Below are 26,140 nucleotides of genomic sequence, written 5' to 3'. Positions count from 1 at the left end.
AGCTGGGAGGCTAGACTGAAGACTGTTTCTGATTCTGTCGCACTCAAAGGGCCTGAGCTATAGACCGTTACTTGTTGTCTGCCTAGCCAGGAGTCTAGGCCAAAGACTCACAAGCCCCTATGACTTGGCTGTTTGATGGAGTGAGGCAGAGCTGGACGGCCATGGACCACTACATTGCCCAATAGAAATACTACTTGTCCAATGAAAATTCCTCCTTTGTCCATGTACCTGGTGCAACCATATGATACCTGTATCCATCACCTTCTGGCTTCTCCCATCACCTATACAATATTCCATCTTTCACCTCCAAATCAGAAAGCTTTTACAGTGGTATAGTGAGGGTCCACTACATTCCAGGGTGGCTCTATTTGCAAATTGATTTTTCAGTCACACATTATTCTGACATCAGGGTCCTTTCTTTGGGAAGTTTCTAGTTGCTTTGGCATCCATTTCTGCAACCCCACTTCCATTATTCCAGTGGATGAACAAGGAACTTGTGCAATTCTGAAACTTATTGGATGAGAGGAGGCAACCATCTGCTCCCTAGTACACACATCCCTGTGAGCTAACAATTGTTTGCTCTTCTGCTACGGGAATGTTTGCATTTAGTCTCTCCAACAAGGCCATCTACACAAGGCATCTGCCTTGCTATGCTAATGGCCAGGCTTGTGCATGAATGGGAAATCACAGCACTGCAGTTTTCCCAACCACATGGCAAGCTGTTTGTCAGGATTCCTGAATCTAAAGAGCCATTGCAGGGCAGCATGGTCTGTCCTCACCAAAAATTCCTCCCATAGAAATACTGATGAAAATGTTCTCTAGATTTAACCACTGCAGGAGTTCCTTCCATGTGGTGCCCTCTCAGAAGAACTAGACTTTTGCTGAACAAAACCACCATCCTCTCAAATTCTTTGTGCTTGTGCCAATACTGCCCCCAAACCATAAACACTAGCATCTCTGTCAAATCTGAAAGAGGTGCAGTTGTCATTTAACTTTCACTTGCCTAATAGTCACTCTCTGTCCCACCGCATCTCTGGGTGAGGCTCCCAGCCTTGTCACCAGTTGTGGTGTCTTTCACTCTTCACACCAGAAACAATAGGAAGTACCGACCCCGCCCAGTTCCTTTCCTTGAACTTTAGCCAAGCATGAGATAAATGGCTAAACATCTGTTGTGTGGGTAGCTCTGTGGTGTCTTGGGCCCACAAGGGAGACGATGTTATCGATAACTTGGTACACTGTTACAACATTACATAGGTGACTGTGGCCCAGCAGTTTCATTTCAAGTTACTGTTGGCACCTCCCATTAAAACACTTTTTATCCTTTGATTAAAGATACAGAGAAGGTGGCCAAAAGAGAGAAAACATTTGAAATATAAACAGCCATATGCCTTTGGAGTGGGACTGGGACTCCATATCTGTTTCCTTTCTTATAGCCAGGGCCCTACCAAATTCACTGTCAATTTTGGTCAATTTCACAGTCTTAGAATTTAAAAAAATCATACATTTCATGGTTTCAGATACTTAAATTCGAAATTTCATGGTGGTATAACTGTGGGGGTCCCAATGCAAAAGGAGGCTATGGGGAGGTAACAAAGCGATTGTAGTGGGCTCATGCTCTTGTCACCTTTGCTTCTGTGCTGTTGCTGGTGGTGGAGCTGCCTTCAGAGCTGGGTGGCCAGAGAGCAGCAGCTGCTGTCTGGGCGCTTTCTGTTGGGGAGGAGCAGGGCTGGCCTTATGGATGGGCGACCGCCCAGGGTACTGTGGTTGTGGGGGGGATTTTCCATAGTTCCCCCAACAGCATCCCAAAGTGCTTTAACTCCCGAGTGCCAGGGCGCTGGGCTGGAGCCGAGGAGGGGCAGGGCTGGAGGTGCCCTGGCCGAGGGCTCCTACCTTACGCCAAACTCCAGCTGCTGGTTCTGGCCAGCGTGGTGAGGGATGGGACTTCCTCTTCCCTTGCAGGTGCCGCTCCTGTATCAGACCCACCTTCGGGAACCTCCCCCAGCTGCAGGAAGCTCTGCGGCTGCTGGCTGGGAGTCCAGCTCTGAAGGCAGCACCACTGTCCACAGCAGTCCAGAAATAAGGGTGTCACGATATGGTATTGCCCCAGTTACTTCTGCGCTGCTGCTTAATGTGGCACTGCCTTTAGAGCTAGGCGCCTATCCAGCATCCACTGCTCTCCAGTGCCCGGCTTTGAAAGCAATGCAGAAGTAAAGATGGCACTACTGCGACCCCCCCTTACAACAGCCTTGCAGCTCCCCAGAACCGCCTTTTGGTTGGGACCCCCAGTTTGAGAAACGCTGGTCTCCCCCATGAAATCTGGATTGGATAGAGTAAAAGTACACAAAAGACCAGATTTCACCATCCATGATGTGTTTTTCACAGCTGTGAATTTGGTAGGGCCCCTATTTATAGCTATTGGGTGATCTCTAGCCATTGCATTTCCCTCACTCACTGCTCTTTTATTTGTGTCCCACTGGACTTATTTAAATTTTCTAATGATCATACTTAATACTGAATTGGGCAATGTGTATGCTGTTTAATTAGATAGAGATTTATATGTATTTTGTGCTTTAGAATAACTTTTGTTCTTTTTAGTTCATATGCTTTGGGCAAATATAATAAAGTTGCCATCGATGTTAATGTCAGTATGTTATTTCCTCTCATGCCCACCCTGTCAAAATGCCTTTTTTCCCCAATCCCTCTTTCTAGTAGATGGGTTTGTAGTCAGAAGCAGAAATCATTTACTGTCACCTTGCATACATATACACTCACTGGAGATATAACTTGCGGGATGTGTAAAATATATCTGATAGGCCCAGAGACTATGCTGACAAGTTTTCCAAGACAGACATAACATCATAACCAAATGCCAAACAAATATGGTATTTGGAAAATTAGAGAAAAATTAAACAAGTAGGAAGCTGCCAATTTTCATACTGATTAATAAAGCTCCACAACCACAATAAGGTCTCTGAGGCTGGGTGCTGTAGGGATTTAATTAGCCATCTCCATTGTGTCTGTCCTGGTGGCTTCTCTGTTTTCTCTGGAATCTGCATGCTCTTCAAAAACCCTCTGGAGTGCGACCTTAACAGAGCCCCTGAACCGCCACTTCCTGTAGCTCCCAACTAAAAAGTAAATAAGTGGGTTAATGCTGCTGTTTAAAGAGGCCAGTGCATTACATATCTCAGAGGGGATATTAACATAATAAAAATACCAGCCAATGCGCTGGATACTGAAGGGAACAGCAAAGACGAGGAAGAAGAGGACGGTGAGCAAGATAACAATGTAGAACCTTCCAGGCTGATGGTGTTGGGAGCTATGTCGGACCTTGATGAACAGGATCAGGTTGGACAGAACCATGATGGAACCGAAAATCAGGAAATCCAGAACATACATGGCTATGTGTGACATCCGACAGTGTTCAGTTCCATGAAAAACACAAAAATAAGACACTAGTCCAATTACCAGGCAGGAGAGTGCCCACAGCAGGGCACACACAAGGGCAGACAGGTGCTTGGGGCGGTGGCATCGGAACCAGATGGGGTAGAAGACAGACAGACACCTCTCAACGCTGATGGCCGTCAGGAAGTACAGGCTGGCATTGTGGGTGAACAGAAGCAGCAGGAGAAAAACCCCCAGAAATTGCGCAAATTCATAGAAACAGAAGAGAGATTCCACAGTAGAAAGTATGAGGCAAACAAGCAGGGAGAGGAGGAAGCTTAAGTCTGCTACGGCCAGGTTGAGGATGTAGATGGTGAAGGGATTCCTCTTAATGAAGAAGCTGAGGAGCCAGAGGACGACCCCATTGCCCACCAGCCCGAAGAGACAGATGAGCACAGTGACACCATGAAGGATCACATTAGTTAAACTGTGTATTTTGCAACCAGTCTCATTATACCTATAGTCTGGGCTGGTTTCTGTCAGAAGCAGGGACGTTGTGCTCAGCTCAGTCATCATTAAACCTCTGCTGAGGGATGCCAGTGTCTCCTTGTCTTTCATGCGCACCTGTTAGTAGAGAGCAGAAGGGGGAGTGGAAATCAGTGACTCTGACATTCCCAGCACAAAGTTTCACTGATCATTTCAGCCCCTCCCCAACCTCCTGGCCTGGAACAACCAGATCCCAAGGAATAAGAGTGAGAAATACCCAGGGAGATAATGGCCATGGGGGAAGGTGGGGACAGAGAGAGGCACAGAGAAGGAGGAATGGGTGGGGACCAGCCTCGATAGAGGAAGAGTGACAGAGACACACACAGAGAGAAGGGGAGCTACAGAGAGGGAGCTATGGAGAGGGAGAGAGTAAGAGAAATTGGTAGGGGCCATCAGTCCTGTCTGGACAGGACTGGCAGAGGAAAGGGTTGTGGATAGTGGGGCAGAGATCAGAAGAGAGATTCCTCGGTATAAAGTATGCCCCATTGGATGAATGCAAAAACCCAAAGAATCTATCCAGCAAACCCTTCTCTTACCCCTCTCAGCACCTGAACTGTGTTTACAAAAGCTGGGCAGGAGCGGGTCTGCTTCAGAATCTCCATGTCTCAGACACTGTGATCCTCCCCATAGGATCTTGTGAAAATTTTCTGTGCCACAAGCACTAAGAATTTATCTGACTATCTCTAGGCAGCATTCGGCATACAATATGTGCCAGGCTCTGTCTGGGAAATATCCTTCCACTTTCGGCATGGGGGGGAGGGCGGGAAGGGAACATGGGGATCACAAAACTGCCGGTGAGCATTGAGCACTTTATAACAACTGGTAGCATTAGCATTCTGCTTCACTGCTGTGATTGTTTTCACTCTCCTAAACATACAGGAAATGGCTCGTCAAAGCTTAAAACTCAAGGGATGGATACCACAAAATGGCCCAGTTATAACTGAAAGGCTCCTTGGGTATTTAGGGTGTAATAGTTACTGTGGTAACTAGTGTGTGAATTGGCCTCAACAGACGAGTCTGGTACGTGGTGTATGTTCTACATATCCCTAAAGATAGATTTCCTGGGAGTATATTTTAAAATTGTTGTTGTGGTAAATAGGTTTGTATTAAGAAGGACAAACTATCTACTCGGCAGACATGGTCTGGAATCAGGAAATCCACAACCTTAACTCAGTCCCCCATTAATAACTGTGATGTTTTCCAGGGGTACTCATGGTTGTGAGGCACCTTGCTACTGTTATGCTTCTAAGAAGCGCACAGAATCTTTTTAAAGGGGATAAGGCAATATGCTGCGTGTATTGAAAGTACAATTTAAGCACTAAAATCAGCATATGTTTCCATTCACACCCACCCACCAAAAGGTTCTGCAGCTGGATCTTATAGTTACCGGTCCTTCGTGTTGCCTGGTAGGTCCAGTGGCCAGCTGAAACTGCACACGAGGGAGGGGAGCTGGGTCTCTATCGAACGCATTCAAAGCTCTGATGTTGATGCAGAGTGAACCCAAAATCCCACGGCAATACACCCTTCTTTTATAGTAATAAGTTCCCATACAAGTCTATGGACCTTCCTGTGTCACAGTGGAGCTATCAATCATGAGGTATTTAAGGTTGCTCTTAATCAGCGTTACCAGGAAGATCTGCAGCTGTTTCTTATCTCGGCCCTCTGGCTCAACTCCTTATCTTGTCATTGGGGTGTATGCCTTTGCTTTAGGGTCATCAGTTTGCCAGCTGGGTGATTCTGATAATAAAGTTGGGGCCTCTTGACTCCTCCACTCCCCTTTCGACCATCCGGACTCAATTAGTATTGTGCCTCCTGTCTCTATTCTTTTCATCCTCATAGCATACGTTCTTCACTCACACACAACACAGTAAATGATTTCAAAGGCAAGAATTACAACCATAAAACTTCTATCCTTCTAAGAACAATCAACACAATCTGCAAAGGATAAACTCAGAACAATTTCTTCTTGCTACTTCAAGGCTAAATTTCTTCTTACTAATTCAAAGCTAGCAAAATGGAGTATAAAGCAAAATAGAGTACAATTTACTCAAGACAATTTTTCCCCATTAGGCTTTTGGCCTGAACTACCACCAGGAGTGGCAGAAGAGCCCTGAAAGTGTGGGGCCCACAGGTGCCTGAACTTGCCTGAACTATGGCTCCCATCCCCCGCCCCCAAGCCCTCGCCCTCAGGGCCGGCTCCATACCCCAGCGCACCAAGCGCGTGCTTGGGGCGGCATTTGCCGGCAGGGCAGCAGGCGGCTCCGGCGGACCTTCCGCAATCATGCCTGCGGAGGGTTCGCTGGTCCTGCGGCTCGGGTGGACCTCCCACAGGCACGCCAGCGGATGCTCCACCGGAGCCGCGGGACCAGCGGAACCTCCGCAGGCACGTCTGCAGGAGGTCCCCCAGAGCCGCGGGACCGGCGACCGCCAGAGCGCGCCCCGCGGCGCGCCGCCCTGCTTGGGGCGGCGGGATTCCTAGAGCCGCCCCTGCTCGCCCTCATACCACTTCTTCCCTTGAGGCCCCACTACCACGCTCACCCTTATGGCCGGTAAAAAGTGTGTGTGTGTGTGGGGGGGGGGTGCATGGCCCCCTACCCCTCATTCCAGTGTCCCTGGCTACCACTGTCCTCAGCACAAGGGAGCAATGTTCCCTCTAATTTTTTCCATCCACGTGTGGAATTAATTTTATGTGCACCACTAATATTTGGTAATATGCAGATGTGCGCCACCAGTACAAACAAAAACCCTAGATATAATATATTGTTTTTAAAAAGTTCATAGGTATGGAAGAATATTAAAACGAGGGATAATTAACAAGGTGCACTGCTTAAGATGTTTATTTAATATGAAATCAAATAAAAAGAAAATTAACACTGCAAAATTTTCAGTGGCCTTTTAGGAACGTACATGTATCTATTCCATTGAGGCATAAAACAAAATTAGCCATTTTCTTGACATAGGAAACAAAATATTTTATCATTAGTATTGATGCATGAAATAAAATAATTGTTACACTTTCTTTATCCTTGACATTAAAGATTATGTTTCTTGGCTTGACAAAAAAAAGCTTTTTATCTAGTTCCTTTATGTAGGATTGTGTACACACACACACACACTTTTGTTGTGACTTGTGACATAAAATTAAACATTTTGTTTTGACACATGAAAGAAATAACTTTATTTATTTTCTTGATTTAGGAGACCACTAATCACTGTCACTGGAATGAGACCCTGAGTCAGTAGTTGGCAAGACAGATGATGGGGCAGATACTTGACACTGATCATGAACCTTTTCTCCTCTGTCTTGACGCTGTATATAAACACTGGAAGAGTGGTAAAGGTTTACTTCTCCACCACTTGAAGTGTGAAATTTGATCCTCATTAGCATATCCAGGTGATCTTCTTTCAGTCTGTTTCATGATTTAGTTTTGATATTATTCATAAGGTTAAAGCCACACTCACAATCAGCACTGGAAGCTTGAAAGGTTGCACATATATCCACCAGTTGTGAAACTACACTGGATTGTTCTGGATTTTGTAGACTGAAAGTCACCACTTCCTGGAAATTTGTCATCATCTTTGCTTCATGTTTCTCTGCAATTATGTATTTGTAATCATTGTAATAGTTCACAATGAACTCCTCCTCCTCCATGGTGTTTTGGGCAGATGACTTCACTTGACTAAGGTCCAAAATTTTTCTGTATTTCTCAACTAGCTTGCTAATGTTTTCAGTACCAAATTCATAACTGATTTGTTGTGGTGAAAGTGAGGCAAAGTCAAAAGCTGCCCATTCATCAGGGGTGGCTCCAGGCACCAGCACGCCAAGTGCGTGCCTGGGGCGGCAAGCCACGGGAAGCGCTCTGCCGGTCGCTGTGAGGGTGGCAGGCAGGCTGCCTTCGGCGGCCTGCCTGCGGAGGATCCGCTGGTCCCGTGGCTTCGGCGGACCTCCTGCAGGCATGCCACCGAATCTGCAGGACCGGGGACCTCTCGCAGGCAAGCCATCGAAGGCAGCCTGCCTGCCATGCTTGGGGCGGCAAAATACCTAGAGCCGCCCCTGTTATTCATAGAGTTGCTTTTCTGGAAAACTTTCATTCAGATGATTACACAGTAGTGATGTGAAACTTAGAATAGATTCACAGCTGAATAGTTCATCTCTTGTGCTCGATGCAATTAGATTTTTCCACATTGTTGCTCCAAGAGACTGTTTCTCCACGATACTGTCCTCTCATCTTGTGGATCTGGGTCCTAGAGTGACCAGAGGTCCTGATTTTATAGGGACAGTCCTGATTTTTGGAACTTCTTCTTACATAGGCACCTATTACCCACCACCCCCAGCCCTGATTTTTCGCATTCACTGTCTGGTCACCCAGTAGCGTAGCTAGTGGGGTGCAGGGGAAGCAGCAGCTTCCTCTCAGCACATTTTCAAAAAAGCCCCGCCTTAGGTGGGGTTACCATGGCACCAGGGGTGGGGCCCACGCTCCGCTCTGAAGCTTGGTCTGCCCAGCTTCCCCCAGCTTGCTCCATACCCCGCCACCGCTGATCGGCTGTGTCTCCCAGCAGGAGGGGAGGGGAAGAACTGAGCTCCAGCAAGCTGGGCTCCGGCAGGCAGACACGCTTTGCTGGCTTCCCCTAGTGTGCTGCATAAACCCTGTCCCCTCCCTGCCTCGCCGATTGCTGTCTCCCAGCAGGAGGGAGACAGACAGCTAATCAGTGAGGGGAGGGGGAAAGAACTGAGCTCCAGCAAGCTGGGCTCTTGGGGAGGAGGAGAGGCTGGGACCTTGGGGAAGAAGGGGGTCGGTCGTGGCATGCCCCTATAGGGGGCAGGGGCACCCACCCACCAGTCAACAGTTTATGGGGCCCGTGGGGGTCCACAAGCCATCAGCTGTTGGGTGGGGGCGGGGGCAGTAGGGTAACTAGCTAGGGGAGTGCGAGTGCTCGCTGTTTAGCTGGTTTTTGGCCACCAGCTAATCAGCGAGAGGAACTGCCCCTGGAGCAAGGGGCTGAGCAGCTGAGAGACCCCACCTCCTTCTCCTACCTGCTTCTCGTGGCACTGTGGCAGGGGTGCTTTCTCTGGCTCTGCAGCAGCAGCTCCTAACCTCTCACCCAACTAAACGCAGCCAATAGCAGCAGCTGGTAAGTGTATTTCAAAGGGGGGGTCTTTCTTGTGGTGAGGGTGGCTTGGAGGGGGGACTGGAAACCCCCCAGGTGGCTGTGAGAACCAGCACCTGGCTGCCGGTGGGATGGCCATCTGCATGGTGAGGGGCAGGGGGCTCAGCCAGAGGCATCTCCAAAAACATCCCCTGCACCCAGGCAGCTGGACCAGGACAGGCATTAGTGGGAGGGGAGGTGCATCTCCTGGTCTCCTGTTGGGTGTGGTGTCCCTGCTTGCCCTCCCTGCCCAGGCAGAGACGCCTGCCTCTCAGAGACAGTGGCCATGTAGTGTGCTTGGTTTCCCCCTCCCTGGCATCTGAGTGACTGCCTCTTAGGGGGTGAGGGGTGGAAGGGAAGAGGCAGTGGGGAAGGGATAGAGGTGGGGGAGTAGGAGAGGAAAACTGAGATTATCAGGGGAAACGTCATAGCCGCACAATCTCTGCCTTGGGGGTGTGGATGGAATCGTCTCCCAAGGGAAGGCTGGAATGAACTATCTGCTGTTGTAGTATGTTTGGTTTAGTCCATGTGCTCTGGCAAACACAAGTCCAGGCACCATGTTGGGGGGCAGGGCGAGGTAGCCTGATTTTCCCTCTCCTATCAGGAGAAACCTGAATTGTCTCCTAAGGGAAGGGCTTGTGATCATGTGGGGAGGAGGGGGAGGCATTGCTGAGTCCCAGGGCTGAGTAATTCTCTGGGGATGGTGGTCATTAAGTTACTAATTGCCATTCACTTGCTGCACACAATGGCTGGTGATGGTGGTTTAACATCCACCCAGCCATTTGGTCAATGCCTTGCTTCTTGGGAGTTGCCTTCTGTAACTTCTCCAATTTCATCCCACTCTCCTGTGAGTACAAATTCTGGTTCTAAGGACCTGGTGCCTGGATCCCATATTGCCTTGCACTGGCCTTGGGAATCAGTGCCCTGACATGCAACTCCTCCTATTGTGCCCGTGTAGATCCTGCTGTTAGTACAGCTCTTTGCAGGTACCCTTGTGTTTAGCTGAACCTTTGGACTTAGCTTAGTGGGGATGGACTCAGAGACTGAGCTAAACTGACACGACTGTCCTGCTGTGTGGATCCCAGTGTGCTTGTGCTGACAGTGCTACTGCCTTGGTGTGATGATGACATTATGCTGAGATGAATTGTGAAAATAGTGTCCTGGTGTGATGGGGGTCACTCTGCTGTTCATGTGAATCTTGCATTTTTGTATGCGGTGTTGGTGTAGCCCTGTTGTTCCCAGGAAATTAGAGCCACAAGGTGGGTGAGGTAATATCTCTTATTGGAGCAACTTTTGTTGGTGAGAGAGAGAGAGAGAGAGAGAGAGAGAGAGAGAGAGAGAAGCTTTTGAGCTTTCATGGAGTTCTGTCTTCTTCCTGAAGAAGAGTTCTGTGAAAGCTCAAAAGCTTGTCTCTCTCTCCAACAGAAGCTGGTCCAATAAAATATATCCCCCCCGCCATATTACCTCACCCAGCTTTCCAGGAGTGAGTTTTCATGATGACATGGGAAGTGCTCTGACTGGTCCTGACTTCTCTGTATCAGCCCCTCTAGCTTGCACTGCAGCCCAGTACCTGGGGGCTGGGTGCCTGCAGCGCTGAGACTCTGTGAGATCAGGGACTCATAGACCCAGTTGGGAGGGGAAGGGCACCTCCTCCTCCGCCTCTCTCTCTTGCTGCCTCCTTTTCCCGAGTGCCTCATGATGCACAAAGCCAGCATGGCTAGGTGCTGCATAGGAGAGTCTCCCAGTGCAGCTCCCCACCCCCTCTTCCCCATGCGAACTCCCAACAGACCCTACCCACCTCTGTCCGATTGTCTCTCTCATGCGGGGGACTGTGCCCCCTCCTGTGTGCTGCCCGCTTTCAGGGGCCACACAAGAATGATGTTTTATAAGTACGTGTGTTATTTTGCATTTAAAATAGGTTTACAGTATGAAATATAAAATAAGTAAATAACACGTGTTTTTATTATGTTTTGATTTTATATACAATACTGTAAACCTTTTTTATATTTTAAATGCAAAATAACACACATACTTATAAAACAATATCATTCTTGTGTTTTTATTTTAAGTACAAAATAAATATGTATTACAAATGTAAAAGTATGTAACTAGTAATTTGATATGGCGGCGGGTGGCGCCTATTTTTATGTGTTCGCTTCCCCTGATGTTAGAACCTGGCTACGCCATTGTGGTCACCTTGGCCCTTGCTAAGTGTACAGCTTCCACTCTTGTTAAAGAGCTCTTCTGAAAGCATTTGGTCGGTTCTGCTAATTCATATAAGACATCATTTCACGCAGTTAGTGATACGGTAATTATTGTCAGAGAGCATAGTCGGGAAGTACTTTGCTATCGGGTTATTGTTTTCTGAGATTTCATGTTCAAGTATCTAAGAAGGGTCTCGTAATTACACATCAAGGCACTTACAGTGAAATGTCTCGATAGCCACCTCACTTCATTTAGAGGTTTAAACAATAGTCTCATTTTCTGTGACATTTGCCATTTCCTCAAATTGTCCTCTTCCGACTGAGGATCTGCAGAAGACTGTATAAATGGTCTTTAAAAGTGTCTCTATTGTCTTCATCATTGGTACTTTGTTCCAGGCATTGACTAATCCCAGATCTTCTCGATGGGTTACCTAGGGAGGTGGTGGAATCTCCTTCCTTAGACGTTTTTAAGGTCAGGCTTGACAAAGCCCCGGCTGGGATGATTTAGTTGGGGATTGGTCCTGCTTTGAGCAGGGGGTTGGACTAGATGACCTCCAGGTCCCTTCCCACCCTGATATTCTATGGTTCTGTGATGGAGGAGTGCAAGGGGTTGGTAAGCAGCTCAGAAGCTGCTGCATGCCTTCCCTGTCAGAGCCCTAATGCCTATTTCTGAAAGAAGACCCCGGCTGCCTGTAACTGCTCCTGTCCCTACTGCTTTCCTCGTTTTGAGGGAGGTCCTGATTGCTGTCAGGCTCTGTCACTTTAAGGGTAACGGACTGAGAAGAAGTACAGGAAATCCAATGAGCTCTGCTTTGTGAGGGGGAAAAAAAAAGAGACGTGGAGACAGGGCCGTCCTTAGAGAAAGCACCCCTCATCAGCTCCCCTAAATTCCCTGTAAGGTATGTGACTTGACAGCTGCTCAGCAGCAGTTCAGCTGTCCCTCCCCCCACTGCCCTGCTGCTCCTGCCCTGCCCTCTGCCCTGGAGCTGTTCCCGGGAGCTTCCTGCTTGCTGGGGGAGGTGGTGCTGATGTCAGGATGTCCCCCTGCTCCTGCCCCCCAAGCTCTGTACCCCCGCTCCACAAAGCGGAGGATAGGGACAGAAAGGAGGGAGCTCACTGGAAGCTGTTGCTTCCTCTCTGAATGGGCGGATCTTCATAAAAGGGCAATATACTAGTAGTGGTGTCAGCGTACTTAAAGGGGCAATGCACATCTCTCTCTCTCTCACTCATGGCCGCACCCCCCAGCACTTTGGAAAGTCAGCACCTGTGCAGCCGTGCATGTGCTGTCACGAGGAGGGAGTGGTGCGCTCCAGCTAGATAGCGTGGGCTCATCATCATGTTCAGTTAGAGCAGGGAAGTGTTTGCAGCTACTTCCCTGCATCTATTGTATTTCCTCCCTTCTGCCTCAGTCCATGATGCCTTGTAGAGTGTGATGCTACATTAACAACAGCGTCTTAACCCTTGAGGGCTCAGCTGAGTGCTAGTTCATCATTTAGCAGCAAAGCATCCCCTGGGAAATATCCCACCCTCTTACTCCACCAGCTCAACCAAGCTTCAAAATCATTCATTGCTGTGTACAATATTAAACGGTTTGTTTAAAACTTATACAGTGTATGGATATAATGTCTTTTGTCTGGTGAAAAGAATTTCTCTGGAACATAACCCCCCCTACTTACATTAATCTTATGGGGAAATTGGATTCGCTTAACAACGTTTCGCGTAAGGTCTCATTTTTCAGGAACATAACTACAACATTAAGTGAGGAGTTACTGTACCCTGAAGTTTGTCAGAGATTTATTTGCAGTAAGGGCAAGTCAGCTGCCCTGCTGAATACAACATTAATTATTATGGAATACATGATGCAGCTCTTCTGTGTTTTACATTTTCTTAATCAGTATTTCTAAGATGATTTTTATATTTTAAAGGCACTCTTCAGCCTTCATAAAGTAATCATTCCTGATTACTATGTATTTAACTCACTGAAATAAAGACATTATTTTAAATGAATCAGTCACAGAGGTTTACTGTGTTCATCACAATGTTCATTACTTTTAGAAAAAGGCAATACTAATTTACTTTGTGTAATCTCCATAACAGACATGTTTATGAAATTTACCAACTTTAAAAAATATGTTTCCAAAGATTTTAGGCATAACAAAGGATTTTCTATCTTACGAAGGTACTGATTTTGCTGGAGAGTTCTTTTAAAACTAGTTCATCAAATAGTCAGAAGTAAAGAGAGGGAAACTTGTTTGTCCAGCTATCTGGAAGGAAAGGGGTGTTGTCCCTTTAAGGGCTAGCCTCTCTTCAACAGGGGGGTGAAGAAAGAAAGGGATGGACAGAAAGACTTTGGAAACAAGTTTTTTGTACTAAAGTAATTAAAATTAAGATGTGTATTTCAGATAAGAGTTTTTTTGAAGGATTTATTTAAAAAAAACGTATATGTCTGAAGATCCAAGCATTTAAGGCTAAAGATTTAAGCATTTAAGGCTGTAAAGGAATACTCAGATAGTGGATCTAAAAATCTATGCAAGGATTTTTTAGAGATGTGATTTTATAATCTTCAGCAGGAGTCAGTGCCTATGCCCAGGGGTGCCTAAGGATGGCCCTGCATGGAGACAGTGAGGAAGAAGGCAGGAACCCAAATACATGGCTAGGAATGTCAGGAGCAGAAGAAGCCAGCATTTCTAAGGGTTTATGTGATTGAAGCAGAAAGTTATGCTGTAAGGCGTATTCAGGAAGGTTGATTCAGCAAAACACTTCTCTCCCCGAGTCCCTGGACCCTGCAGCCCAACTGGGGCTAGGGAGGCATCTCTCCCTGGCCACCGCAGCCCTGCATGCCCAAACTCCCCGCCCCACCTCACCCCACAGCCCCCCACCTAGCTCTATTCCCCCTCCACCACCTCACCTTCTTATATGTACATCCTCTCCATGGTCCAGGCACCTAATTAGTGGAGCCTCACTTGCATGGCTCCACTAATTAGGTGCACGGCCCTTGATGCCCTCTTGCATGGTCGCTCAGGCAACACGCCTTAGAGGGAATGCAGCAAGAAAGTCTTGTTTGTGCTGGCTGTGAACCAGCTCCCCAATTCCACCAGTCTCTGGCAACACAAGCACTGCCTTCCAGGCTTCCCTGACTCTGCGCAGGTGGTTGATAGGCAGACACCGTCCTCCGAGTGTCCCTCTGCTCAGCCCATGTTACACTGAACACTCCCAGAGTTCTTAGATCCGCTATTTACCAAGGAATAGGCTACACCAGCTTGTCAGATTCAATTCAGGATCCCCACTCAGCACTTAGATATAGTGATATAGTGAAAACAAGAGTAAGTTTATTATCAAAGAACAGAGATTCAAGTGATAGCAAATAAGAATTTTATTAACAAAATCATGACCTGCTTTCTAGAGACTAAATTTAGCTTACAAAAGACATTCCCCAGTCTCCCATAGCTTAATCCACATCCACAGGATGATTTATTTGGGATTGAATGAATTAGTTGGGGATTGGTTCTGTGTTGAGCAAGGGGTTGGACTAGATGACCTCCTAAGATCCCTTCCAACTGTGATATTCTATGATTCTCTGATTTTTCCCAGCATTTTCAACCAAGCGGGCTGAGACCCCACTTTCATAATATCAAGCCTGCTGGCAGCTTATCTTCACTGACAGAAGGAAGACAGGGTGTCTCTTTGCCTCTTCAAATGTACCAGAATAGACCTGTGGTGTTTACCTGAAAATAGGCTTCCCACCCTACTGTTAATTCCTTTCTGAAGTTTCTTCAGTTCTTCATTAGCATTTAACTCAGCATGCTACTACTCTTCTATTGTATGGCACTCAATGGTCCACCAGTGAGATAGGTGTCTCCCATCCCCCATCTGGAGAAGTTCTCAAGGTATGTCACCTTTGAGTGACCTGTCTTTAACTACAGACCCAGAGAACATAATTTTGAGTAGATATACGTTACTCCTCACATATTTTCTATACATACATCTCACAATGGTTATGACGACCAATGTGACACAAGCTTTTAGCAGATGATCCCTTTTGGTGAACCAGTGGGATCCCTGTGCCCCATATACCCTCTGCCTGTTGGCATCAAGAGGTCCTTGGGTCACATGGGTGGAGGTGTCACATCCAGATGGACTTGCTGTCCAGGTGCAATTTGTTGTTTCCACTCTTTTGTTGGCCCTCCTGAGTTCTCTGGAGACATTTTGTATGTGTGACTCTTCTGTGTCCATGGAATAGCTGCAAACACTGCTGATGGGGCTGACACCATCTCACCCTTTAGGGCAGCTACTAATGCCACATTAGTTAGGAACTTGGCTGTGGTTTCTGGGCATCACCCAAGGAGCAAAAACTCCTTTACACATTTATTGAACACACCCACACATCCCAGGGGATGGGGAAGGGGAGACAATTGAAAGAGTTAAAAATTCAAATATGTAGTAACCCCTCATTTACCCATTTCCCTTGGAGAGAGGCCCTGGGCTGCTAGCCTGTGCAGCAGAGCTATCTAGTCATGCCCAGCCCCTGTAGTATGGTCTTGTGGGCTGAAGTGAAGGCTGTACATTCAGCTCATCTTCTGCATTCTCCTGCAGATGCCCCATCATCTGGATGTGGTTCTTTATGGAATATGGAAGAGGTTCAGCACATGGGGACATTCTGAATGAGAGGCCTTCACTGGAGCAGAGTCACTGGGCAGAGGTCTCTGTTCCCACTGATACTCGTGTGACCTTCTTTTGTCAAGTGATGCCGCAATCATTTTCTCTTTGTTTGAGCCAATTTGCTTTTGTTCTTGTTCAGTTGCAGGGTCCTGTCATGACACCTGCCTATAACTCTTCTGAGCCTTTCATCCTGTTCTCATCTGGAATTGCCTCACACCAGGTTGTCATCTACGTAACATTCAGCACCTTGGATCACGCTTCAGTACCCTTCAGGAGCTGCACAGATGTCAGAAGGAAATCCGGTGAACCTGTATCTGCCAAATGGTGTGCTGAACATACAGAGTCCAGAACTTTGGTCATCCAGCTGTATTTGCCTAAATCCATTAGTGGCCTCTATGACAGTGAAAGTTGCAGCTTTTGCCAACTTGTTGGTGATTTCATCTCCTCTTGGCAATTGAAAATGTTCCGTTCATATCCCTTTATTCATATTGCTTGGATCCAAGCATATTCTTATTTCACTCGACCTGGTTTGTCTAAGGTTACTACAGAACTGACCCATTATCCAGTGGCTCTCACTCTTCAGGGCAAGCGGAGGTTCGAAGACTCCAGGACTGCAGGACAAAGGGATGAAAATGATCCTTTCCCAATCCACCTCTATCCACCCATCTAAGCAGCCACAAAAATCATCCCATCTCCTCCACTACCTCCCACCCAACGTAATGGGCGCATATCAAGAGTTTAGCATCCAACGCATTCACACCCCAGCCCTGCTAACCCATATCCCAGAGGAAGCCTGGCTGTGATTGGGACCTTGCAATGTGGTGGCACCCACCTTTTGCAAGCACCCCATTGTTCAGGTGTGTGTCTGTGCATTTCAGTCTGTGGTGACCCCTTCTGGAAGTTTTTCTGGCTGTTTCTAGTGACTCAGCTCTCTGGCCAAGTCACAGTCTGTACAGAACTCAGACAGGCATTAGACCAACAGAGTCTTTTGGTGCTTCTGGCCTTAGTAGGAGACTGTGTCCCAGGGCTTCCACCCTGGAGACTCTTCGCTCACTCTGGTCTGTTCGCTCACTCTGGTTTGTTCTATCCACCTGGGACTCTTAACAATTCAGATCTCCTTCACTGTCCAATTGCAGGCCACTTCCCCAGTGGCTTATGGAGCGGACCCAGGTCTGCCCACTACTCTGGGTCCCCACCCAGGGACCCTAAGAATAGCAGCCATGTGCTGCCGTGTCCCTTTAACTAAACTGCTTTCAGTTCCCTGTGTCACTTCCCCGTGGCCCCAGCCTTTACCAGTGCTTCACCCTTACCTCAGGGCTCTTCTATGTTCAGTCCCAGCAGCCAACAATGAGCTCTTCCTCACTCCCCCATCCCTGCCAGCTCTGAGCTGTCCATGGTGCTGCAGACTTCAGTCTGCTAGGAGCACCAGCTTCACTCCTCAGGCCCTGAGCAGCAACTGACTCTGGTCTACACTGCAGCGCCTTTATACTAGCCTGCAACCCCCTGATTGGCTGCATCCCCCTCAGCCTCTCTATGTAGCTTGGAGGACTCCTCTACTACTCTTTTCCTGGGACGGATGTGGCAGGACACTGAGGCCTCCAGCAGGGGGCCTCTGGGCAGAGCCGCCCAGAGGATTCAGGGGGCCTGGAGCAAAGGAATTTTAGGGGCTCCTTCCATAAAAAAAGTTGCAATACTAGAGAATACTATATTCTCGTGGGGGCCCCTGCGGGGCTTGGGGCCTGGGGTAAATTGCCCCACTTGCCCCCCCTCTGGGCGGCCCTGCCTCTGGGCCTATTCCACCCCATCACAGACCTCCACCACTAATACTTGTCCTACACAAACACCCTCGCACCATTGTAATGTTGGCCTCCACCCTCTTGACATTATTACCTCCCTAAAATAAAGTAAACCCTAGATTAGATTAGATCAGAGATTAGTTGGTAGAGCAACAGGGTGGCAGGAGACTAGAGGTGAGTTTAGAGATTAGATAAAGGAATGAGAGATTGGAGTAGAAATTAGATTAGATAGATGGATTAGATTAGTTATTCAAAAAGAAGGACAGATGGATGGTTTAGAGCTAAGGATGGAAAAACAGGAAGATGGATTAGAGATTGGGATGAAGGGATGGGTGGGGTAGACACTAGGATGTGTAGACAGAAAATAGCTTGATAAGAGAGAGAGACAGATCGTATGGGGATAGTGTGACATAGGGTACAATCCAGACTAGTGGGGGGCTGGGTGCACTGCAACCTTGGGTGCCTTACAGTGCTTCATGGCTAGAAGTGTTGAGTACCCTCAACTCCCAGTGAAGCCAATGGATGCTCAGCACATTTGGAAACAAAACCAGGATCCCCCATCTCAAGAACAGAGAGGGGCAAGGCAGAGGCTGAGGCTGTCAGGACGGATTCCAAATGAAGCCTTCCGTAAGGACTTTCAGTGTTGTCAAATTGGAATGTTCAAAAATCATGAGTCAGGCTTCAAAAACTGATTGGATTGAAAATCATGAGATTTGGAAAAAAAGAACCATTGGGGTTTTTAATTTGATTGCTGGTTTGGGATCCTTCCGTGGCTTTGTTTTCCAGATTTTCTCCACAACCACAAGAGCAAGAAACAGGTTACCGTGAAGGAAGGTTGAGCTTGTCATGATGTCACAGGACTCCAGGATCTGGGGATTTGGCAAGACTGGAGCTACCCTGTGAGACTCGGCAAGGTTAGGGATTCCCTGTTGGCTGCAGAGTTCAGACCCTTTGAAGGGTCTTTGGGGAAATGCCTGTCAGTCTATGGCTCCACCCCCTTGATTTGAATTTTGGTGGCAGTTAGAGAGAAGCAGCAACAAGAGTTCCCTTCTCCCACAGAAAGGCAGGCGAGGTAGTGGAGGGGTCCCTCTCCTTGAGTGTGTTTGTGGTGCCAGGCTCCTTGCATGCTCCTCCCACCAGTCTCCCACCATGGTGTTACCAAGACCCCCAGAACAGTGGATCTTAGAGTAAACACCTCATTGAGATGTGTTGGGCATTTCCCCCTCATCACAAATTGACTGTCTCAGGCTCTTTCCCAACCCAGGCAGACATCCCTGAATCAGTTAATCTCATGGCAGGTCCTGCTCCTTACAGACTCATGGCTTGTCTACACAGGAATTCTCTGGAAAGTTAATTCAAATTCACTTTGAAAGTGAATTAATTAAACCACATTCAATTCCTGTATGGACACTTTATTCATAATTCAAGCGCCCTTAATTCAGTTTAGTTTAATTCACTTTGGAATTAAGGCAGGCCTCGCTGCCTCTTTTATACTGAGGCCACTTGCATTTTCTTGCACTTTTAATCAGGTACCCTAAAATGATGTTTGCAAGCCTAAAAATACTGCAGGAATGTCACATAGTACTTGGATGACAGCCTTGTAATATTTTTGTTAGCAAAAGTACAAATACTGCAACCCAGCCAAGTAGATAGAGATAATAAAGGACCGTCAACACATCCAGCCTATGACTGTTCATATACTCACATCATCCCTTGTGGAGACCCCGAACGTGGCAAGATAGGCACTCTACAAGTGGTCGTACTGTTCCCGGCGTTCATCGCAAGAGGAAGTGCCACTGCATGTTTTGTCTTTGGCAGTGGGGTCACATGAATACTGGGTAACCCTGTTGTTGGACGGCAAATCTATACGCATGGAACTGGACACCGGTGCAGCCATCTCGCAGGTCTCCGAGACTGTGTATAAAGAAAAGCTACTGCATCTTCCGCTTAAGGCAACAAAAACTGTTCTGAAGACGTATACGGGAGAAGCTGTGCCCATGTTGGGCACTATTGATGTTAAGGTGGAGCTCAATGGACAGGCTGCAAAATTGCCACTGTTTGTGGTGAGAGGTAATTACCCAGCCTTAATGGGTAGGTCTTGGCTTGGGAAGATTCAGCTGAACAGGGCAGAAGTGCACCGAATGACTAAAGAAGAAACCAGTCGAACCCCTATACTAAGTAAACATGCTGCTGTTTTTGGAGAGGATCTGGGAAGTATGATGGGAATCACTGTGATATTGAACATTAAACCTGACAGTCCACCAAAATATCTGAAAGCCCAAACTGTGCCATATGCCATCAGGCCAAAAGTTGAAGCGGACCTGGAGCGCCTGGTGACCAATGGAGTCCTAATACCAGTTACCCATAGCCCATGGGCCACTCCTATCATTCCAATAGTGAAGAAAGATGGCTCCCTCCGGATTTGCGGTGATTTTAAAGTCACTGTCAACCCAGTGTTGTGTGCAGAGCAATATCCGCTTCCCCGCATCGATGACCTCTTCGCAGGCCTGGCTGGGGGACAAAAGTTCAGTAAGATTGATCTGAGTCAAGCATATTTACAGATGCACGTTGATGAAAAGTCCCAAGAGCTGTTGACTATTGTGACTCATAAGAGGCTTTATCGATACTGTCGCCTACCCTTCGGAATAACGTCTGCTCCCGCCCTGTTCCAGAGGGTTATGTACCAGATCTTGTGTGGCTTGTCTCATTCTAGAACCTAGATGGACTGAACTAGTTACTGCCTATCTTACAGAGCAAAAGCTCAGGCCTGGCTGTGATCATCCGTTCTGGAGGCAAGTCAGACTGTCAGCTTGCCACATCAGTGGAAAAGATCCTGGATGTCTCTCCGTGGTCCCAGTTACACTCCCCAATCCATTGCCTTTATTCATAAACTGGACACCTCCCACTGGCTGTTTTTTCCTGTGTGCCTCTTTCTTGTCGATTGCACCATCTCTTGATTAGCATTCGGCTCAGTCTGTAGACAAGCCTCCATTGTGAAGCAGACATTACACAATGCACACCAAGGAGAGAAAAGTGTCCCTTCCTACCTGTCAGGAGCAGGTTTACCATCTTCTGGTGAACCTGCCTTAACTTAGACCTTGAGAACCTAATTTTCAGCACAGCTACATATTCCGTAAACATTATCCATACAAACAGTCCGCAATGCTTATGATGATCAGTGGAATACTGGCTCTTGGTAAGAACATAAGAACATAAGAATGGCCGTACTGGGTCAGACCAAAGGTCCATCTAGCCCAGTATCTGTCTACCGACAGTGGCCAATGCCAGGTGCCCCCGAGGGAGTGAACCTAACAGGCAATGATCAAGTGATCTCTCTCCTGCCATCCATCTCCATCCTCTGACGAACAGAGGCTAGGGACACCATTCTTTCCCATCTTAATAGCCATTTATGGACTTAGCCACCATGAATTTATCCAGTCCCCTTTTAAACATTGTTATAGTCCTAGCCTTCACAACCTCCTCAGGTAAGGAGTTCCACAAGTTGACTGTGCGCTGCGTGAAGAAGAACTTCCTTTTATTTGTTTTAAACCTGCTGCCTATTAATTTCATTTGGTGACCCCTAGTTCTTGTATTATGGGAATAAGTAAATAACTTTTCCTTATCCACTTTCTCAACATCACTCATGATTTTATATACCTCTATCATGTCCCCCCTTAGTCTTCTCTTTTCCAAACTGAAGAGTCCTAGCCTCTTTAATCTTTCCTCATATGGGACCCTCTCTAAACCCCTAATCATTTTAGTTGCTCTTTTCTGAACCTTTTCTAGTGCTAGAATATCTTTTTTGAGGTGAGGAGACCACATCTGTACACAGTATTTGAGATGAGGGCATACCATGGATTTATATAAGAGCAATAATATATTCTCAGTCTTATTCTCTATCCCCTTTTTAATGATTCCTAACATCCTGTTTGCTTTTTTGACTGCCTCTGCACACTGCGTGGACATCTTCAGAGAACTATCCACGATAACTCCAAGATCTTTTTCCTGACTCGTTGTAGCTAAATTAGCCCCCATCATATTGTATGTATAGTTGGGGTTATTTTTTCCAATGTGCATTACTTTACATTTATCCACATTAAATTTCATTTGCCATTTTGTTGCCCAATCACTTAGTTTTGTGAGATCTTTTTGAAGTTCTTCACAATCTGCTTTGGTCTTAACTATCTTGAGTAGTTTAGTATCATCTGCAAACTTTGCCACCTCACTGTTTACCCCTTTCTCCAGATCATTTATGAATAAATTGAATAGGATTGGTCCTAGGACTGACCCTTGGGGAACACCACTAGTTACCCCTCTCCATTCTGAGAATTTACCATTAATTCCTACCCTTTGTTCCCTGTCCTTTAACCAGTTCTCAATCCATGAAAGGACCTTTCCTTTTATCCCATGACAGCTTATCCCATGACAGCTTAATTTACGTAAGAGCCTTTGGTGAGGGACCTTGTCAAAGGCTTTCTGGAAATCTAAGTACACTATGTCCACCGGATCCCCCTTGTCCACATGTTTGTTGACCCCTTCAAAGAACTCTAATAGATTAGTAAGACACGATTTCCCTTTACAGAAACCATGTTGACTATTGCTCAAGAGTTTATGTTTTTCTATGTGTCTGACAATTTTATTCTTTACTATTGTTTCAACTAATTTGCCCGGTACCGACGTTAGACTTACCGGTCTGTAATTGCCGGGATCACCCCTAGAGCCCTTTTTAAATATTGGCGTTACATTAGCTAACTTCCAGTCATTGGGTACCGAAGTCGATTTAAAGGACAGGTTACAAACCTTAGTTAATAGTTCCGCAACTTCACATTTGAGTTCTTTCAGAACTCTTGGGTGAATGCCATCTGGTCCCGGTGACTTGTTAATGTTGAGTTTATCAATTAATTCCAAAACCTCCTCTAGTGACACTTCAATCTGTGACAGTTCCTCAGATTTGTCACCTACAAAAGCCAGCTCAGGTTTGGGAATCTCCCTAACATCCTCAGCCGTGAAGACTGAAGCAAAGAATCCATTTAGTTTCTCCACAATGACTTTATCGTCTTTAAGCACTCCTTTTGAATTTTGATCATCAAGGGGCCCCACTGGCTGTTTAGCAGGCTTCCTGCTTCTGATGTACTTAAAAAACATTTTGTTATTACCTTTGGAGTTTTTGGCTAGCCGTTCTTCAAACTCCTCTTTGGCTTTTCTTATTACACTCTTGCATTTAAGTTGGCAGTGTTTGTGCTCCTTTCTATTTGCCTCACTAGGATTTGACTTCCACTTTTTAAAGGAAGTCTTTTTATCTCTCACTGCTTCTTTTACATGGTTGTTAAGCCACGGTGGCTCTTTTTTAGTTCTTTTACTGTTTTTCTTAATTTGGGGTATACATTGAAGTTGGGCCTCTATTATGGTGTCTTTAAAAAGGGACCACGCAACTTGCAGGGATTTCACTTTAGTCACTGTACCTTTTAACTTTTGTCTAACTAACCCCCTCATTTTTGTATAGTTCCCCCTTTTGAAATTAAAGGCCACAGTGTTGGGCAGTTGAGATATTCTTCCCACCACAGGGATGTTGAATGCTATTGTATTATGGTCACTATTTCCAAGCGGTCCTGCTATAGTTACCTCTTGGACCAGCTCCTGCGCTCCACTCAGGATTAAATCTAGAGTCGCCTCTCCCCTTGTGGGTTCCCGTACCAGCTGCTCCATGAAGCAGTCATTTAAAGTATAGAGAAATTTTATCTCCGCATTTTGTCCTGAAGTGAAATGTTCCCAGTCAATATGGGGATAATTGAAATCCCCCACTATTATTGGGTTCTTAATTTTGATAGCCTCTCTAATTTCCCTTAGCATTTCATCATCACTATTACTGTCCTGGTCAGGTGGTCGATAATAGATCCCTACTGTTATATTTTTACTAGAGCATGAAATTTCTATCCATAGAGACTCTATGGAACCTGTGGATTCGCTTAAGATTTTTACTTCATTTGAATCTACACTTTCTTTAACATATAGTGCCACTCCTCCCCCTGCACGGCCTGTTCTGTCCTTCCGATATATTTTGTACCCCGGAATGATTGTGTCCCATTGATTGCTCTCAGTCCACCAGGTTTCTGTGATGCCTATTATATCTATATCCTCCTTTATCACAAGGCACTCTAGTTCACCCATCTTATTATTTAGACTTCTGGCATTTGTGTACAAGCACTTTAAAAACTTGTCCCTGTTTATTAGCCTGCCTTTTTCTGATGTGCCAGATTCTTTTTTAAGTGACTGTTTATCATCTGATCCGGCCCTTACATTATACTTCTCATTCCTCTGCTCCTGACTATAACCTGGAGATTCTCTATCATCAGACTCTCCCCTAAGAGAAGTCTGTGTCCGATCCACACGCTCCTCTGCAGCAGTCGGCTTTCCCCCATCTCCTAGTTTAAAAACTGCTCTACAACCTTTTTAATGTTTAGTGCCAGCAGTCTGGTTCCACTTTGGTTTAGGTGGAGCCCATGGTTTAGGTAGAGACCTCGTATGCCACTTAATACCCATACATCTGACCCAGGGAATCCTTGTAAAACTTGACACTGTCTGCCAATTGGCAACAAAATGTCCCTGGCTCATAAGCACGATAGAAGAGCTAGGTTTGATTGGCATGATTATCATGTATAAATATCAAGGAAGACCATCTGCAGAGTCAGGCAGGCTTTCCCTGTTTAATAGTGGGAAAATTTCTCTGCAAATACAAAGGCTTGGAGAATGTTTTGTTTCCACTTGGGAGCTCAGATCGTGTAGAGCGAGGTGTGGATTCAGCAGCAGCACAGGGCCCCGAGAGTGTTTCTCCATCTTTCCTTTCCTCCACACAGGCAGTGGGCCACTGGCAGCATGAGAAAGGGGAACGAAACACTCGTGACCGAGTTCATCCTGCTGGGCCTTTCCAGCTGGCCCATGGTGCAGGCCATGATCCTGGCTCTGTTCCTTGCTTCCTACCTGGTCACCCACCTGGCAACATGGTGATCATTGGGGTGATCCGTCTCGATTTGCGCCTCCACACCCATAAGTACTTCTTCCTCAGCAGCCTCTCCTTCCTGGACATCTGCTATGCCTGGCATGCTGCACAGCCTGATGTCTGGCACAGGGCCATCTCCTACATCGGCTGCAAGGGGCAGATGTACATGGCGTTGTCCTGCGGGATTAATGAGTGCCTCTTGCTGGCTGTCATGGCCTACGATTGCTACATGGTGGTGTGCCTCCCATTGCACTACATGGAGGTCATGAGCCTCAGGGCCTGCATCACCTTGGTGGCTTGCTCATGGTTGGTTGGCTTGTTGCTCTCCGTCGTGCCTATCTTCAGCCTGTCGGTGCCTTTCTGAGGCCCCAACCAGATAGACCCCTTCTTCTGCGAGATGCTGGCGGTTATGCAGCTGGCCTGTGCCGACACCAGCTACAACGGACCTGTTATCTTCAGTGGGGACATCTTCACCCTGCTCATCCCCTTCTCCTTTATCCTGGCCACCTATGTATGCGTCACTGCTGTCCTGAGGATCTGCTCCCTCCAGGGCTAGTGGACGGCCTTCTCCACCTGTGCCTCCCATCTGATGGCCATGGCCCTGTTCTACGGGATGGCCATCTTCATGTACATGTGGCCCAGGTCCGCCCACTCTCCAGAGCAGGACAAAATGGTTTCCATCTTCTACACAGTGGTGACCCCCATGCTGAATGCCTGATCTACTGCCTGAAGAGCAAGGAAGTCAGGGAACCATGGCTAAGGCCATAATCATGCGGGGGGTGGTGGTGGAGGAGATTCTGTCCTGGAAGTACATAAGGGTGTTCTCTGTCTATGGCTGGATAGAGGCAAAGCCAGGTCCCACTTCCAAGGGTGGCTGGTATAAATGGGACTTATGACACTTGCATCAGAATTGTCTGCTGTTACTTAACAGTCTGGAAGAGTAGTGTGAAAGCAGGCAGGTAGGATGGGCCTGAGGTTAGGGTGGTGGCCTAGGGCTTTGGGGACCTGGATACAATTTCCTGCTCCCACCACAGTGTCCCAGTGTGGTCTTTAGTGAGTCACTTAGCTTTATTGTATCTGAATTCCCCACATGTGAAAAAGTACTTCCCCACCTCATGTGGGGAGATGCTTAGATACTATGGTGATGAGGACCAGATATGCTACTTATGGTAGATATCTAGAATATCAGGGTTGGAAGGGACCTCATTTAGTCCAACCTCCTGCTCAAAGCAGGACCAATCCCCTGATAGATTTTTGCCCCAGTTCCCTAAATGGGCCCCTCAAGCATTGAACTCACAACCCTGGATTTAGCAGGCCAGTGCTCAAACCACTGAGCTATCCCTCCCCCCTATAATAGAGCCCCTCCCAGAACACAGCAGTTGAATTAAGTATTGTAGAGTGAAGTCTTA

General features: G+C 46.9%; 3 protein-coding genes across 4 annotated transcripts in view; 1 reads left to right on the top strand and 2 right to left on the bottom strand.

Moving 5' to 3' along the window:
- Positions 1-3,927, bottom strand: part of LOC120405239 (mas-related G-protein coupled receptor member H-like) — a 35,020-nt gene extending 31,093 nt beyond the window's left edge. Inside the window, exon 1 of the mRNA XM_039538668.1 lies at positions 3,899-3,927. The gene's annotated coding sequence lies outside the window, so the exon portion shown is untranslated. The remainder of the gene's footprint in view (positions 1-3,898) is intronic.
- Positions 2,758-19,510, bottom strand: LOC120405238 (mas-related G-protein coupled receptor member H-like). Of its 2 annotated transcripts, none has more exons than XM_039538664.1 (2): positions 19,440-19,510; positions 2,758-4,005 (listed from the first exon to the last, which is right to left on the bottom strand). In XM_039538664.1, exon 2 carries the CDS (start codon positions 3,997-3,999, stop codon positions 2,995-2,997), a length of 1,005 nt encoding a protein of 334 aa, XP_039394598.1. In that variant the 5' UTR covers positions 4,000-4,005; positions 19,440-19,510; the 3' UTR covers positions 2,758-2,994. The 2 variants fall into 2 exon arrangements, with proteins under 2 accessions (XP_039394598.1, XP_039394597.1); XM_039538663.1 differs by lacking the exon at positions 19,440-19,510 and adding an exon at positions 5,315-5,491.
- Positions 19,511-24,694: 5,184 nt separating this feature from the next.
- On the top strand, positions 24,695-25,882 carry LOC120405182 (olfactory receptor 13-like). The gene has a single exon (XM_039538568.1). It carries the CDS (start codon positions 24,733-24,735, stop codon positions 25,093-25,095), a length of 363 nt encoding a protein of 120 aa, XP_039394502.1. The 5' UTR covers positions 24,695-24,732; the 3' UTR covers positions 25,096-25,882.
- Positions 25,883-26,140: the final 258 nt, after the last annotated feature.

Source organism: Mauremys reevesii, linkage group 4, assembly GCF_016161935.1.
Source record: "Mauremys reevesii isolate NIE-2019 linkage group 4, ASM1616193v1, whole genome shotgun sequence".
In the NCBI taxonomy this organism is placed as follows: Eukaryota; Metazoa; Chordata; order Testudines; family Geoemydidae; genus Mauremys; species Mauremys reevesii.
This window is presented reverse-complemented; position numbering and strand designations above follow the sequence as displayed.

Bases quoted from the DNA above. Each gene is read 5' to 3' on its own strand.
- LOC120405238 (XM_039538663.1), bottom strand. From the start codon at position 5,476: ATGGGAACTTATTACTATAAAAGAAGGGTGTATTGCCGTGGGATTTTG. The intron at 4,006-5,314 runs GTAACTATAAGA...CTCTACTAACAG, and splicing joins CCAGGCAACACGAAGGACCG to GTGCGCATGAAAGACAAGGA.
- LOC120405182 (XM_039538568.1), top strand. From the start codon at position 24,733: ATGGTGATCATTGGGGTGATCCGTCTCGATTTGCGCCTCCACACCCAT.